This window comes from Engraulis encrasicolus, chromosome 7 (genome assembly GCF_034702125.1).
Source record: "Engraulis encrasicolus isolate BLACKSEA-1 chromosome 7, IST_EnEncr_1.0, whole genome shotgun sequence".
Lineage (NCBI taxonomy): Eukaryota > Metazoa > Chordata > Actinopteri > Clupeiformes > Engraulidae > Engraulis > Engraulis encrasicolus.
Window position 1 is genome coordinate 54173737 of NC_085863.1, and position 12802 is coordinate 54186538.

Sequence of the window (12802 nt, forward strand, 5' to 3'; positions counted from 1 at the left end):
CCACACATAGAGAGAGTGTGAGGGAGGGTGGGAGACAGATAGAGAGAGTGCGAAAGAATGTGTGAGAAAGAGAGTGAGACACTGTGAGAGAAAGAGTGAAAGAGTGACAGAGAGAGAGAGAGAGAGAGAGAGAGAGAGAGAGAGAGAGAGAGAAAGAGTGAAAGAGAGAAGGAGACAGAGAGAGAGAATGGGAGTCAAGTGTGTGCACACGCATGCGAGGGCATACATTACGTGTAAGAGATAGAGAGACGAAGAGAAAGAGAGTTGCAAGACAGAGACGAAGAAAGTGCAAAAGACGGCGAGGCCAAGGTGAGAGCTTGTGTGTAATAGAGAAAGAGAAAGAGGGAGCTGGAGAGTGAGTCAGAAACTGAAGTCTGAAATGGAGGAAGGGCGACGTTGAAGTGGTGCGGTGGGCAGGTGGGCAGCAGGTAGGCGCATGAGTATGATGGATCATTGTTAGGGGCCCCCGCCTGCGACTTTGGCTCCCGAATGGAGACCGGCGTTCTGTCGACATGGACCGCTTCATCGAGATTATCTGTAAATAGGGATTTTTATCCTAGTCTAAACCCAACCCCTGTTCCTAGAGGCGCTATTGCTGTGCATTTTAATGCCTTGAAGGCTCTGCTCGACGGTTCGTTAGCTCATATCGACGACGACACAACAGTATGCAGGCTGATGGAGGCAGGCTGCCGCCGGACACAGTCACCGTGGGAGTCCTTGGCGGACGCCATCTTCCCCCCCTCACCCCAGCTGGGTCGCAGTCTGCCAAGAACACCTGGCACCGACTAGCCTCGGAAAAGAGACAACTGGCTCCGTGCCCTCCTGAGCCGACCCACTAGCCAGAATAAGAATGCGCCGCCTGAACAGTACCGATTAATTGTGCTGCACACTCAGGTCTATTTTTAAGCCTCTGACTTTTATTTAAACACGTTTTTCTACAGGTCAAACAAAAGGTGGACGTAAAAAGGCACGTCGCTCATTTGTTCACTGAACTAGTTACCCTTGACTGACGGACAAGTGATTAGCTAATTAGTCGAATAATCAGTGTAACGAAGAGCAAGCAGAGGAATTATTATACACCAGGAAATGTGCTTCCTCAAGCTGCGTGCAAGAATCGTTGCTAGCCTGTTAGCAACTTAGCTCAGGGATGTCAAACTACGGCGTGGGGGCCAAATCTGGCCCGCAGAGGCATTTTATTTGGCCCGCGAGATCATTTCAAATGTGTATTATAGTTGGCCCACATACACCATCAATATACAGCAACATGAAATTGGGTGTGTCACAGGAATATGAGTGGGCCCAGGCTGATGAAACAGCTCAAACTCACATTAATGTATGATGGGGGGAAAGTGTGAGAAATGTATGTGCAGGCATGCACAATTTTAGCCCATTTTTAAAAAATAAATATTGAGTTTGGCCCACGACTTTGGTTTTGGCCCAATTTGAGTTTGACACCCCTGGTTGCCAATGGGTAATTGTATTGGAGAAACACAGCCCAGGTTTAGCCACCTCTGTCACCAAGACACCAGACACACACACACACTACAGTACACACTCCCCAACTGCAGTTCCAGCAGGAGTGTGAAGGTCTGCAGAGTGCCAACTGGTGGTGCCAAATGCAGCAGAAGAATCGCACTGTGGTGCACTATTAGCGCCCTCCGGCTGACAGAGAACTGTGCTAGTACCGGTTCCTGCACCTACTGAAGAACTGACTTTCACTGGAGACAAAAAAATCAAAGCGTTCGGGAAACGATAAAACTACAAAACAAAGCAAGAAAACGAAGAAAAAAAACATATGGTAAAATAAACAATTGGATATGAACACGGGTTGTCACGAACTGATTTCCAGTCCAATGTAACTGATATAGTAACTGGTAATGGCACCTTTCTGGCTGGCCTGAAAACAGCTGAAGTGGTTTAACAGCTGCGGTGAAGCAGGCATTACCTGCAGGTTGTTGAGAGGGTCCATCTTCATGACGGGGCCGATGGTGTTGAGGGGCAGGGAGATGTCGATGCTCTGGCTGGGCATCAGCGGAGTGTGGATGGGCAGGGGACTGGTGGGGATGACTCCGAAACTACAGAAAACACAGACAAACATACAAAACACACATTTCACTAGAAGTTGCAAACAGTTATGACAATGCATGCAGCAGAATATGAGATGGGAACGACTCTGAATGTACAGAAACACAGAGAGATACAACAAAAACAATTCACTAAAAGTTGTAAAGTGCTATAACATCGCATGCGGAAAAATATGAGGCATAAAAGAAATCGAGCTCATAAAAGCGTAATCACAGGAGCAAGGTTTCATCAGTCATAAGAATGGAAAACGCTCCACTGTACCATCACACACTAAAAGATGCATTATGAGATCCTGAAATAGTTTCAGAGCAATTCCACTTTTGTGTCAAATCGAAGACATCATTCTCCTCTTGAAAGGTTTCCTGAATACTTTTGGGGAAAACACACTGTGGGGGCGTTAGAGCCGGCCTGAGTTTGCACTGTTGCGTTATTTCCGGTTATTTATTTTAACAACAACATTTTTCAGAATCTGAAAGTGCACCATGACTAAACAAGAAATGCTGAACAAACCCTGAAATGAGAAAACATGCCTACATATGCCATGTGTCTACCCCTACGTTCAAGCTACTGTGAGTATAGGGGTGGGTGATATGGAAAAAATGCACACATTTTTCACAATTTAAAAAAAATAAAATCTCTTGCAAGATGAGCTATACGCCACTTTTGCAGCATTTAATATTGCCATGTCGCCCCCACCCCTACGTGAGTGCCTGAGTTCACCTGTTCTTATTAAAGTTGATGGTAAAGTTTTATTTCATCCTAATTAGAGCTTCTGTCTGAGAGGAGATTTAAAGTGACAGACTTGTATCCATTTCATAAATCCACAGAAGTGAAAAACAAACCCTTAATCAATAAAACAAACCATGCCTCCATATGTCATATATCTATCCCTGAGTCTGAGTTGCTGCTGGTATGAGTATTTGATCTGGATGGGGAAGTTTTGTTTCCCCCAAAAGTAAGGGGAAAAAAAACCTTAAAAGTAAAAAAAAAAAAAAACAAGAAAAAAACCCCCTCCATATTCCTTGCTTCCCTCGGTCTGTGCTGCTCACCCGTTCTTGCTGAATTGGATTTCAAGTATTTGTTTCCCTCAAACGTATCATGCCTCCATATATCCCACACTAGGCCTCCTTCACTCTGTGCTCTGCTCACCTGTTACAACTAGGAACAGGTAACTGGAAGGGGAAGTGTAGTTTCCCTCAAAAGTTAAAAAACAAAACAAACCCCAAAAAACGTTATACCTCCACTTGTATCTTCCAAGCCTGCCCTCAGTATAAGCTCACCTATTATTGTTGAAATGGGTGGCAAAGTTTTTTCCCTTTCAATGGATAAAAAAAAACCCTCCATAAAAAAACCCTTCCATATTCCATCCCTCCCCTCACTCTCCGTGCTGAGCTCGCCTGTTCTGGTTGAACTGAATGGCAGAGTTTTGTTTCCCTCAAACATACCATGCCCATATATTATATACTGTAACACCATGCCTCTCCTCAGTCCGAGCTGAACTCACCTGTTCTGGTTGAACTGAATGGCAGAGTTTTGTTTCCCTCAAACATACCATGCCCGTATATTATATACTGTAACACCATGCCTCTCCTCAGTCCGAGCTGAACTCACCTGTTCTTGTTGAACTGGATGGCGAAGTCAGTCATGTGCTGCAGGGCTTTGTTAGTGAAGGACATGTCCATGTACATGGTGCCCTGTCGACGAGAGAACGTTCCGGAGATCTCCAAGCCTTTGGCTTTCACCGCCGGCAGCCAAACCTGCCACAGAGAGAGAGAGAGAGAGAGAGAGAGAGAGAGAGAGAGAGAGACAGACAGACAGAGAGAAAGAGAGAGAGAGAGAGAGAGAGAGAGAGAGAGAGAGAGAGAGAGAGACAGACAGAGAGAAAGAGACAGAGAGAGAGATAGACAGAGAGAGAGAGAGAAAGAGACAGAGAAAGAGAAATGGAGCATGTTTAGAGGATTCGACTCTCAAAATAAATGTATGTAATGCAACATACAACAATAACCACAAAAATATGTATATTCTCACTGACAGAAGCTAACACACACACAAGCAGACACAAACTATTTCTCTCACTCAAACACACACACACACACACACACACACACACACACACACACACACACACACACACACACACACACACACACACACACACACACACACACACACACACACACACACACACACACACACACACACACACACACACACACACACACACACACACACCCCTAAAAAATATCTCAGCTCAGCGGTAAAAGAAATTCTCCACATTGACGACAGACCAGCCAAAAGGAATACCCCCTCTAGCCGCCATAAATATTTATGTCCCGGCATACACACAAAAGGAAGAAAGGCGGAATGAGGCATTTTTAACTCTGCGCCGGCTGAAAAGGAGAGATGCCATGCTGGCCTGCAGATAACGAGCCCAGTGTAACCGTAGCAGCTGCAACAGGACTCATCTCTGGGCCAGGGCAAAGGGGGCGTTCTACATATTGTCTGTGTCTGTCTCTGCCCAAAGATAGCAGCTCAGAAAAAAGAAAATCACCCTCTGTTGTTTAAGCATTCAGGCAGCTGTTGCAATTCCAGCAATTGCAAGCTGGCTCCTAACAGCAGGGCAGAAGGATTCAATATGTCATTGTACAGACATGTGTATGGTTTACATTGGACATGTGTAAGGTGACACAAGGCGTTTCATTCTCCTTTTTAATCAATGAATCATTGACCTCTATAAGGGTTAGTACTCTATCATTGGAATTAATGAATCTATATTGTCCACAAGTGTGGAAACGTGTCGTCAGCTTCACCATTTAAAATTTATTTAGTTATTTATGAATCATCCAAGATACAAAACCCACTTTCTTTATCACATTAACTGCGCAGGGAACGATTTTCAAATTAATTTCTTGTATAAGGTTTCTAATGGCATTTGGTACCCTGAAACGCCTCCCTAGGGGTAAGGGTTCAAATTCACAATGCAGAGGGTGTGAAGGGTCGCTGATGATTTCCAGTGCTTTTCTTCTATTTCTAAGTTGTTTGGTGATAATAAGTCTGCGAATTGTCCTCTTTTTATATTCTCCTCTTTATGTTCTTTTATTCTCTTATTTTTGGTCTCCTTCTAAATTTGTGGGCCGCTTCAGCGAAAAAGCTCGCCCAGCCTCCCCCGACCCACTTTGAGGCCCGGCGGGCGGCGGGGGGAGTCTATGGGAAGTGTTATTAATGACGCTGTCCGCGGCTTAATTTCCCCGGGACGGCGGCGGAGCGGAGCTAGGCTGCTGCTGCTGCTAGCGTGTGGTCCGGGCCAAAGCACATCAGCAACGCAGCAGGCCGCGAAAATCCATGAGGAGGAGAGACAGACAGACAGACAGACAAACAAACACCCAAAGCAGCCTTGTTTTTGTGCCCCTTTTTGTGCTTCTCCTCATTAATACAAATAGAGAATGTTGTTCCGCATGCCATTTCTACAGGCAGAGTGTAATGGAGAACCACTACAGCAGCGAGGGTGTACTGGTGGTCAGCAGCTATGCTCAATATCAAGTGGTAGATGAAGAGTTATGGCAATAATAAGGCACTGATGAACATTGCCAGTGAGTAACCTTTTCCTCATTTGCAATGTGCGGAATGCTCTCCATTTGGAACTAGACCAGGGTTTACACACATCATGAAGCATGCTGCACGCATGCACACACGCACAGACACAGACACAGACAGAGACACAGACACAGACACGCACGCGCAGTCTCTCTCTCTCTCTCTCTCTCTCACACACACACACACACACACACACACACACACACACACACACACACACACAGAATTCGAGACGATTCGTGTAATGAATTGTTGAGAGGGGACCATTCGAACAAAACGTTGGACCATTAGTAGAAGGCATGGGGCGTTTCGTGCAGTACCTGAGGATTTTTCGTCGAAGACCTAAGGACGTTACGTTCAACCCATGCAGACCTTTCGTTTAACTGGGCAGATGTTTAGTTTAGTCTGCCTATTTTATTAGCCTATTATTTTTATATTTTATCAAACTTGTGTGCCTACCACCACAATGCAATGAAAACAAAAATCGAACCGTGTAGAAAGTGCGTGCGTGCGTCTCTATTTTTTTTAAATTAATTTTTCATTTTAGTTCAGTTTTTTGTCATTAGGCCATTTCATAGCCTATTTTATAAATATACTATATCGTAGCGGACTGCCTCTGCCTCCTCCGGAGTGAGATAGCAGCGTTACCCCCTGTGCGCTACATCTGTCTATATATATATCTGAGTTATTTCTAATGTGTTGGTTACTGATTTGTATTCATTTTTGGAAAGGTAAAGGCAGTCTTATTGTTGCCTAGCTGGCGCCCATGTCATAACTTAAAACAGTCGGTTGCACCGCCGCTACAATACCGACGAAATGTTTTAAAATGTAGGCTTACAACAGTAATTTAAAGGTAAGGGATAATGTATTGTCCCACATGACTATAAGAAAATATTGCCTATACGGGACGAATCAGACCCCGATGCTGAAGGCAGAGAGCTGTTATTCCGCTCCGAAGGAAATATATTTCCGTAGTCATGTGGACAATACATTATCCCGCTTATCCCGCCTTTACCAACATTAGAAAGCATAGAATACACAGTTAACCAGTAGTTTATAGTAACAGGTTTATTGCCATTTTATAGCGTGCGCAAAGAAAGATAGAAAAGAAAGATGTAAAAAGATATAAAAAGAAAGAAAGGAGTCGCACATGGAGCTGAATGCTGCAGAATCAAAAGCTGCCATTTACAATTGTCCTAAGACGTCAAACTGGTCCTGGATTAACGCATCACTGTTACGTTATTTGTTCTACTGTACGCATCTAGGCCTATATTCGTTATAAAAACAGATATCTTAGAATGAAGTCTTATGAATGGTCCACCATGCTTAATTCCATAAAGCATGCCAAATGAACTTGAAAGAAATGCGAAATGAAAACAGCGTGTCAATGCAAGCTCTTTTTTTAAAATCATAAATACAGTATGAAATAGTGATGTGAGCTGTTCCAAATTGAGAACAAGCGCACAAGTCTGCAAACAAGGGTTTTGCAAAAGTGCACTACTAAAAATAAGACAAGATATTCGTTGTGATGATCTGAGTTATTTCTAATGTGTTGGTCACTGATTTGTATTCATTTTTGGAAAGGTAACGGCAGTCTTATTGCTGCCTGACTGGCGCCCATCTCATAACTTAAAACTAAAGTCGGTTGCACCGCTACAATATCGACAATTTTTTTTTTTTTAAATGTAGGCCTACAACAGCTTTAAAGGTAAGGGATAATGTATTGTCCACACGCAGTGGTAGAACGCAGGTATACGGAGTATACCCACTTCTAAATTTTAGGGGATTCAGTATACCAACTTAAAATTGATTGATCCATTATTTAGAATGGCATAAATATATACAGTATACCCACTTCAAAAAATGCGAGAATATACAGTATACCCACTTCAAAAAAAGTAGACTACACCTAGACTACAAATATTTTCCTACGGGGCGAATAACACCCCCAATGCCGAAGGCGGAGTGCTGTTATTCCGCTTCGAAGGAAATATATTTTCCGTAGTCACGTGTGGACAATACATTATCCCGCTTATGCCGCCTTTACCAACATTAGAAAGCATACATAGTAAACCAGTAGTTTATAGTAACATGTTTATTGCCATTTTATAGCGTGCGCAAAGAAAGATAGTTTGTGGAACGCTCATAATTTAAAAAGAAAGAAAGGAGTAGCACACTGGAGCTGAATGCAGAATCAAAAACTGTATTAAACAAAGCCGAAACAAGTAAATAAAACCGACAGACAGGGGACAAACGTTTCGGTCAGCCCATCATCTTCCTTTTCTTCCTTTTCATACTGCTCTTGGAATTACGCACCGAGCAATACGCTCAGGATATAACATTGGCGCGCACCGAGCAATACGCTCAGGATATAACATTGGCGCTACCCCACCATTACGCGCATAATTTAAAAAGGTTCACAAGCAACAGAGTTTGGCTACTTTCTAACTTGTTACAGCCACATTGCGCTTCAAACTGTTTGCAGGCTGCCTCGTTCACTGCGCGATATCTACTAAACTCGGGTTCATAACAGGATCATTTCTATCTGATATGTCACGACAGCGGCCGGCGGACAGTGACAGTTTGCTTTCTTGAAATAACAACATTCGGACAATAGTGTAGACTTGTGCGCTACACGCTGGGGTGGGGCAGGGCTGCTGTAGGTATCCATTGCGCGCGGCCGGTCGCTTTACTGTGTGTAAGTTGCATTTGGGTAGGCTATTGCGCGTGTTATAGTTGATTAAGCAATTGACGGGCCAACGTCCGGCAGCAGTGGCTGAGTGTGTAACTTAACTTAACTTAACTTTTGTAGGCTACTATCGTCCGAGTGTCTCCAGATTGTGATTATTTATTCATTTATTCAAAGACGATAGCAGTTTACAGACGCTGCTGGTTGCATGGATATTGAGGTGGTTTTCCCTCCTAATTGTATTTTATGAAATTGTAAAAATAAAACTACCATAACCTTTACTCCCGTTGTCTGTCGTTCCTGAATCGTGGTCTAAATTTCACCTCTTACAATAGTGTCCAGTCCAGTGAATGATCCTGCATCCATGGCTAATTGGATAAAGCATACTAAGTGGATTTACAGTGCCCTCCACAATTATTGGCACCCCTGGTTGAGAGGTGTTAAAAGCCTTAAAATAAATTCAGTGTTTATTGCAGAAGAATACTGTCACACTGAAAATTGTAGGAAAATGTAGCCTTCAACTCAAATGAATTGTAAGAAAATAAAAAAATCCCTGACTAAAAAATAATTATTTTTCATTAAATCACCTGTTCCACAATTATTGGCACCCTTAACAATTCCCAGGAAATAAATATAATTGAAGCATTTCTGTCATTTCTACAGTAGTTTACAAAGTTTACCAGAGTATGTAGGAACATTTAATTAGTAATTCATCACTTCCTGTTTCCCTGGGGTATAAACATGACGTGACACCGAGGCCATTTCTCTTATTCACTCTTAAACATGGGAAAGACAAAGGAACACAGCATACAAGTGAGGCAGATGTGCGTCGACCTTCACAGGTCAGGCAGAGGCTACAAGAAGATTGCCACTCAACTGCAGCTGCCCATATCCACTGTGAGAGGAATAATTAAGAAGTTCAAAACAACTGGAACAGTGGTAAACAAGCCTGGACGAGGACCCATGTTTATTTTGCCACCACGCACATTGAGGAGGATGGTAAGAGAAATCAAAAAGATCTCCAAAGCTCACTGTTACAGAATTACAACAAATGGTAGCATCCTGGGGTCACAAAGTCTTCCAAATCAACCATCAGGCGCTGTCTACACGCCAACAAGCTGTTTGGGAGGCATGCACGGAGACAACCTTTCCTCACTCACAATCATAAACGCAAGCGTCTGGAGTTCGCCAAGCGGTATTGGGGCTTCAACTTGGGACCGTTGTGCTTTGGTCAGATGAGACCAAGAATGAGCTTTTTGGCAACAAACACTCTAAGTGGGTCTGGCGTACCACGAAAGATGCGCATGCTGAAAAGCACCTCATACCCACTGTGAAGTATGGGGGTGGGTCAGTGATGCTGTGGGGCTGTTTCGCTTCCAAAGGCCCTGGGAACCTTGTTAGGGTGCATGGCATCATGAATGCTTTGAAATACCAGGACATTTAAAATCAAAATCTTTTGCCCTCTGCCCGAAAGCTGAAGCTGGGTCGTCACTGGGTCTTTCAGCAAGACAATGACCCTAAACATATGGCCAAATCTACACCAGACACAAAATCAAGCTCCTCCCATGGCCATCTCAGTCCCCTGACCTCAACCCCATTGAGAACCTGTGGGGTGAGCTGAAGAGGAGAGTACAGAAGAGAGGACCCAGGTCTCTGGATGATTTAGAGAGATTCTGCAAAGAGGAATGGCTGAAGATCCCTCTTTCTGTCTTTTCCCATCTTGTGAAACATTATAGGAGAAGATTAGGTGCTGTTTTGTTGGCAAAAGGGGGTTGTACAAAATATTAACACCAGGGGTGCTAATAATTGTGACACACATTATTTGATGTCAAATAATTATTTCTTTATGTGGGATTTTTTCCCCACTGAATAAATGCACTTGTATTGAAGGTTGGATTTTTCTCTTTTTTCCATTAAGGTCCCATATTATTTAGAAAAAAAATAAAATAATTGGAAGCTAAAAAACACATCTTAACCAGGGGTGCCAATAATTATGGAGGGCACTGTATCACATGTGAAACGAGAAGGCAGAAAGTGCAATTAGTTAATAAATGAAACAGTGTACAGGTCAGTGCTGGTAAAAAAAAAGAGTTTTAATGACTTGCACAAAGTTGATGCTCGTTTGGTGAACTTCAAAACATGCGCTGTATTCAATAAAAGCTGGGCATAAAAGCTGCATTTTTGTCGAGTAATGTCCATTTGAACCTCACGTGAAAGTAACGGGGATTGTGCTGCATTTGGTGGATGGAGCTGATATTACGCACATAATTCTACTGAATAAACATCCAACTGCGACCCAAACGGTAACTTGTCGTGGTAGTCTATGTCGAATATGCCTTAATATGGCTGTTTGCTATTCGCCTCTGGCATCATCCGAGCATGTGTAGTGCGAGACGCCATTATGACCGTTGCGCGTAAATATTTGCAAGAGATGGGGCCGTCAAACACAGTAGGCTATGGATACTTATTTAACGACTTTAATGAAGATGTCATGTAGACTGTTTGACGGCCCCTTCCATAGGACAGCATCCATCCATCTATCCATCCCTTCCTCATCTTTACGCGCAACGGTAATAATAGCCATTACTTTTCTTGTAGACGTTGCGGTAATATTTTATTCATTATCGACTTATTTCAAGCAGCATTCCACTGTCCACTCTGCGTGGCCCTGTTGAAAGGGTTGCCTTGTCTATGCGGGAAGGGGGATCCACTGAACACGGCAGGTCATTTGCATGACAAGACTTCATGCCCATTAGCGAACACTTTGTTCTCAACAATTTCCCATTAAGAAATGTGTATTCTGGAATGTGTTTGTCGCCGTTTTCAGCAAGCCTGGCGTCGCCATGAGGACCTGATGTTTTCCACAGAAAACATGCATGGTTGCCACCACTTGTAAAAGGTGCTTGGAGAGGAGGCAAAACTGGTACAATTTAGGCTGCATTAAAGCATACACGTTAGCTTTCACGTTGTGCGATGGATGGAGACAAGTTTGGAATCGCTCCCTCTCTCTCCCTCTCTCGCTCACACACACGCGCGACGTAATTCTCTGCACTCTTTGCAAGACTCTACTGTCACTTGACTCGTCTTATTGGATACCAGCCAAAATTGTAAGCTAGATCAGTGGTTCTTAACCTTTTTCTCTCAGCACACCCCCTTACCTGTTCACAAGACTAGCAGCACACCCCTAGCCCAACATGTATAACGTGTACAAGCACTAAAATGGGATTCTAGTGATGTATTACAATGATTTTTGCCTGAGATATTAATGAAAACCTTAATGACTTTAAATGGGGACCAAAACATGTTTCAATTTGGTTTAGGTTTGGCCTAATTATAATGTTTCCAAGCAGAATTTTGGTCACAACCTCAACACAAACACCATTCTGCGCACCCCCTATAATGTCTGGCGCACCCCCAGGGGGTGCCCGCACCCCAGGTTAAGAACCACTGAGCTAGATAGCCAATAGTTTCGATTGTGCTGCTTGGACTGGAGGTATTTAAACTGCTAAAATTTAGGCTGCATTAAAGCATCCGCACGTTTCAACTTTCACGTTGTGCGATGGGTGGAGACAACTTGGGAATCGCTGTAAGTTAGATATTTTTTTTTAAACATAGGCTGGCAAGATGTAAATGACCTGCACTGCTTGAAAAAGACGATCGACTATGTGCCTCAGGCATCTTAAATACTAAAAACTAATAGGCGGATGGGGGGTGGATTCGGTTTTGGAAATTGGAGAAAAAACATTAGGGCGGGTGGATAGCAGGTGGATTAGAAATTCTAAGAAGCGGTTGCGGATGAAAATAATACACCCACCGCGCACTCTAGGCCTACTCCACACGTAGGTATATTCCAGACCTACAGAAGACGGTAGCTAGAAGCGATCATCTAAAAGTTACCGGAAAGTCAGAAAACTCGCTGCATGACAACCAAATGTGCTCAGTAGACGCACGCTGCCCTGATTCAAAGCGACAAGGCTGTGCTTGGTCCCGCCTCTCTGCCCGCAGCTGGGGATACTCAAATACTGTTCCAGAAATGTAAGGAGTAGAAAGTAACATAGGCCTACAGATATTTGTCAAAAAATGTAACGGAGTTAAGTAACGGCGTAAAAGTGAAAAAAAGCTTCTCAAATATTGTTCCAGAAATGTAAGGAGTAGAAAGTAACCTAGATAATTGTCAAAAAATGTAACGGCATAAACGTAAAAAAACGACAACATACCAGTTAAAATGAGTAGGCCTAAGTACATTTTATTTATGAAGCACATCTGAAAACAGCAAAAAAAAAAAAAAAACAGTTGATTTACATACTAGATTACTAGATACTAGATACATTACTAGAGAGAGAGAGAGATGCAGTGTTAATATAGCGATGTCACTTCTCTCTCGCTCTTAGTGTTTTTGTTTTTGTTTTGTAGCCATGGACTTAACACGGGTGC

General features: G+C 43.2%; 1 protein-coding gene across 1 annotated transcript in view; it reads right to left on the reverse strand.

Moving 5' to 3' along the window:
- Positions 1-12802, reverse strand: part of ap2b1 (adaptor related protein complex 2 subunit beta 1) — a 64850-nt gene that overhangs the window by 19340 nt on the left and 32708 nt on the right. Inside the window, exons 17-18 of the mRNA XM_063203976.1 lie at positions 3697-3842; positions 1946-2075 (exon numbers count right to left, since the gene is read on the reverse strand). Of these exons, the coding sequence (XP_063060046.1) occupies positions 1946-2075; positions 3697-3842 (276 nt within the window). The remainder of the gene's footprint in view (positions 1-1945; positions 2076-3696; positions 3843-12802) is intronic.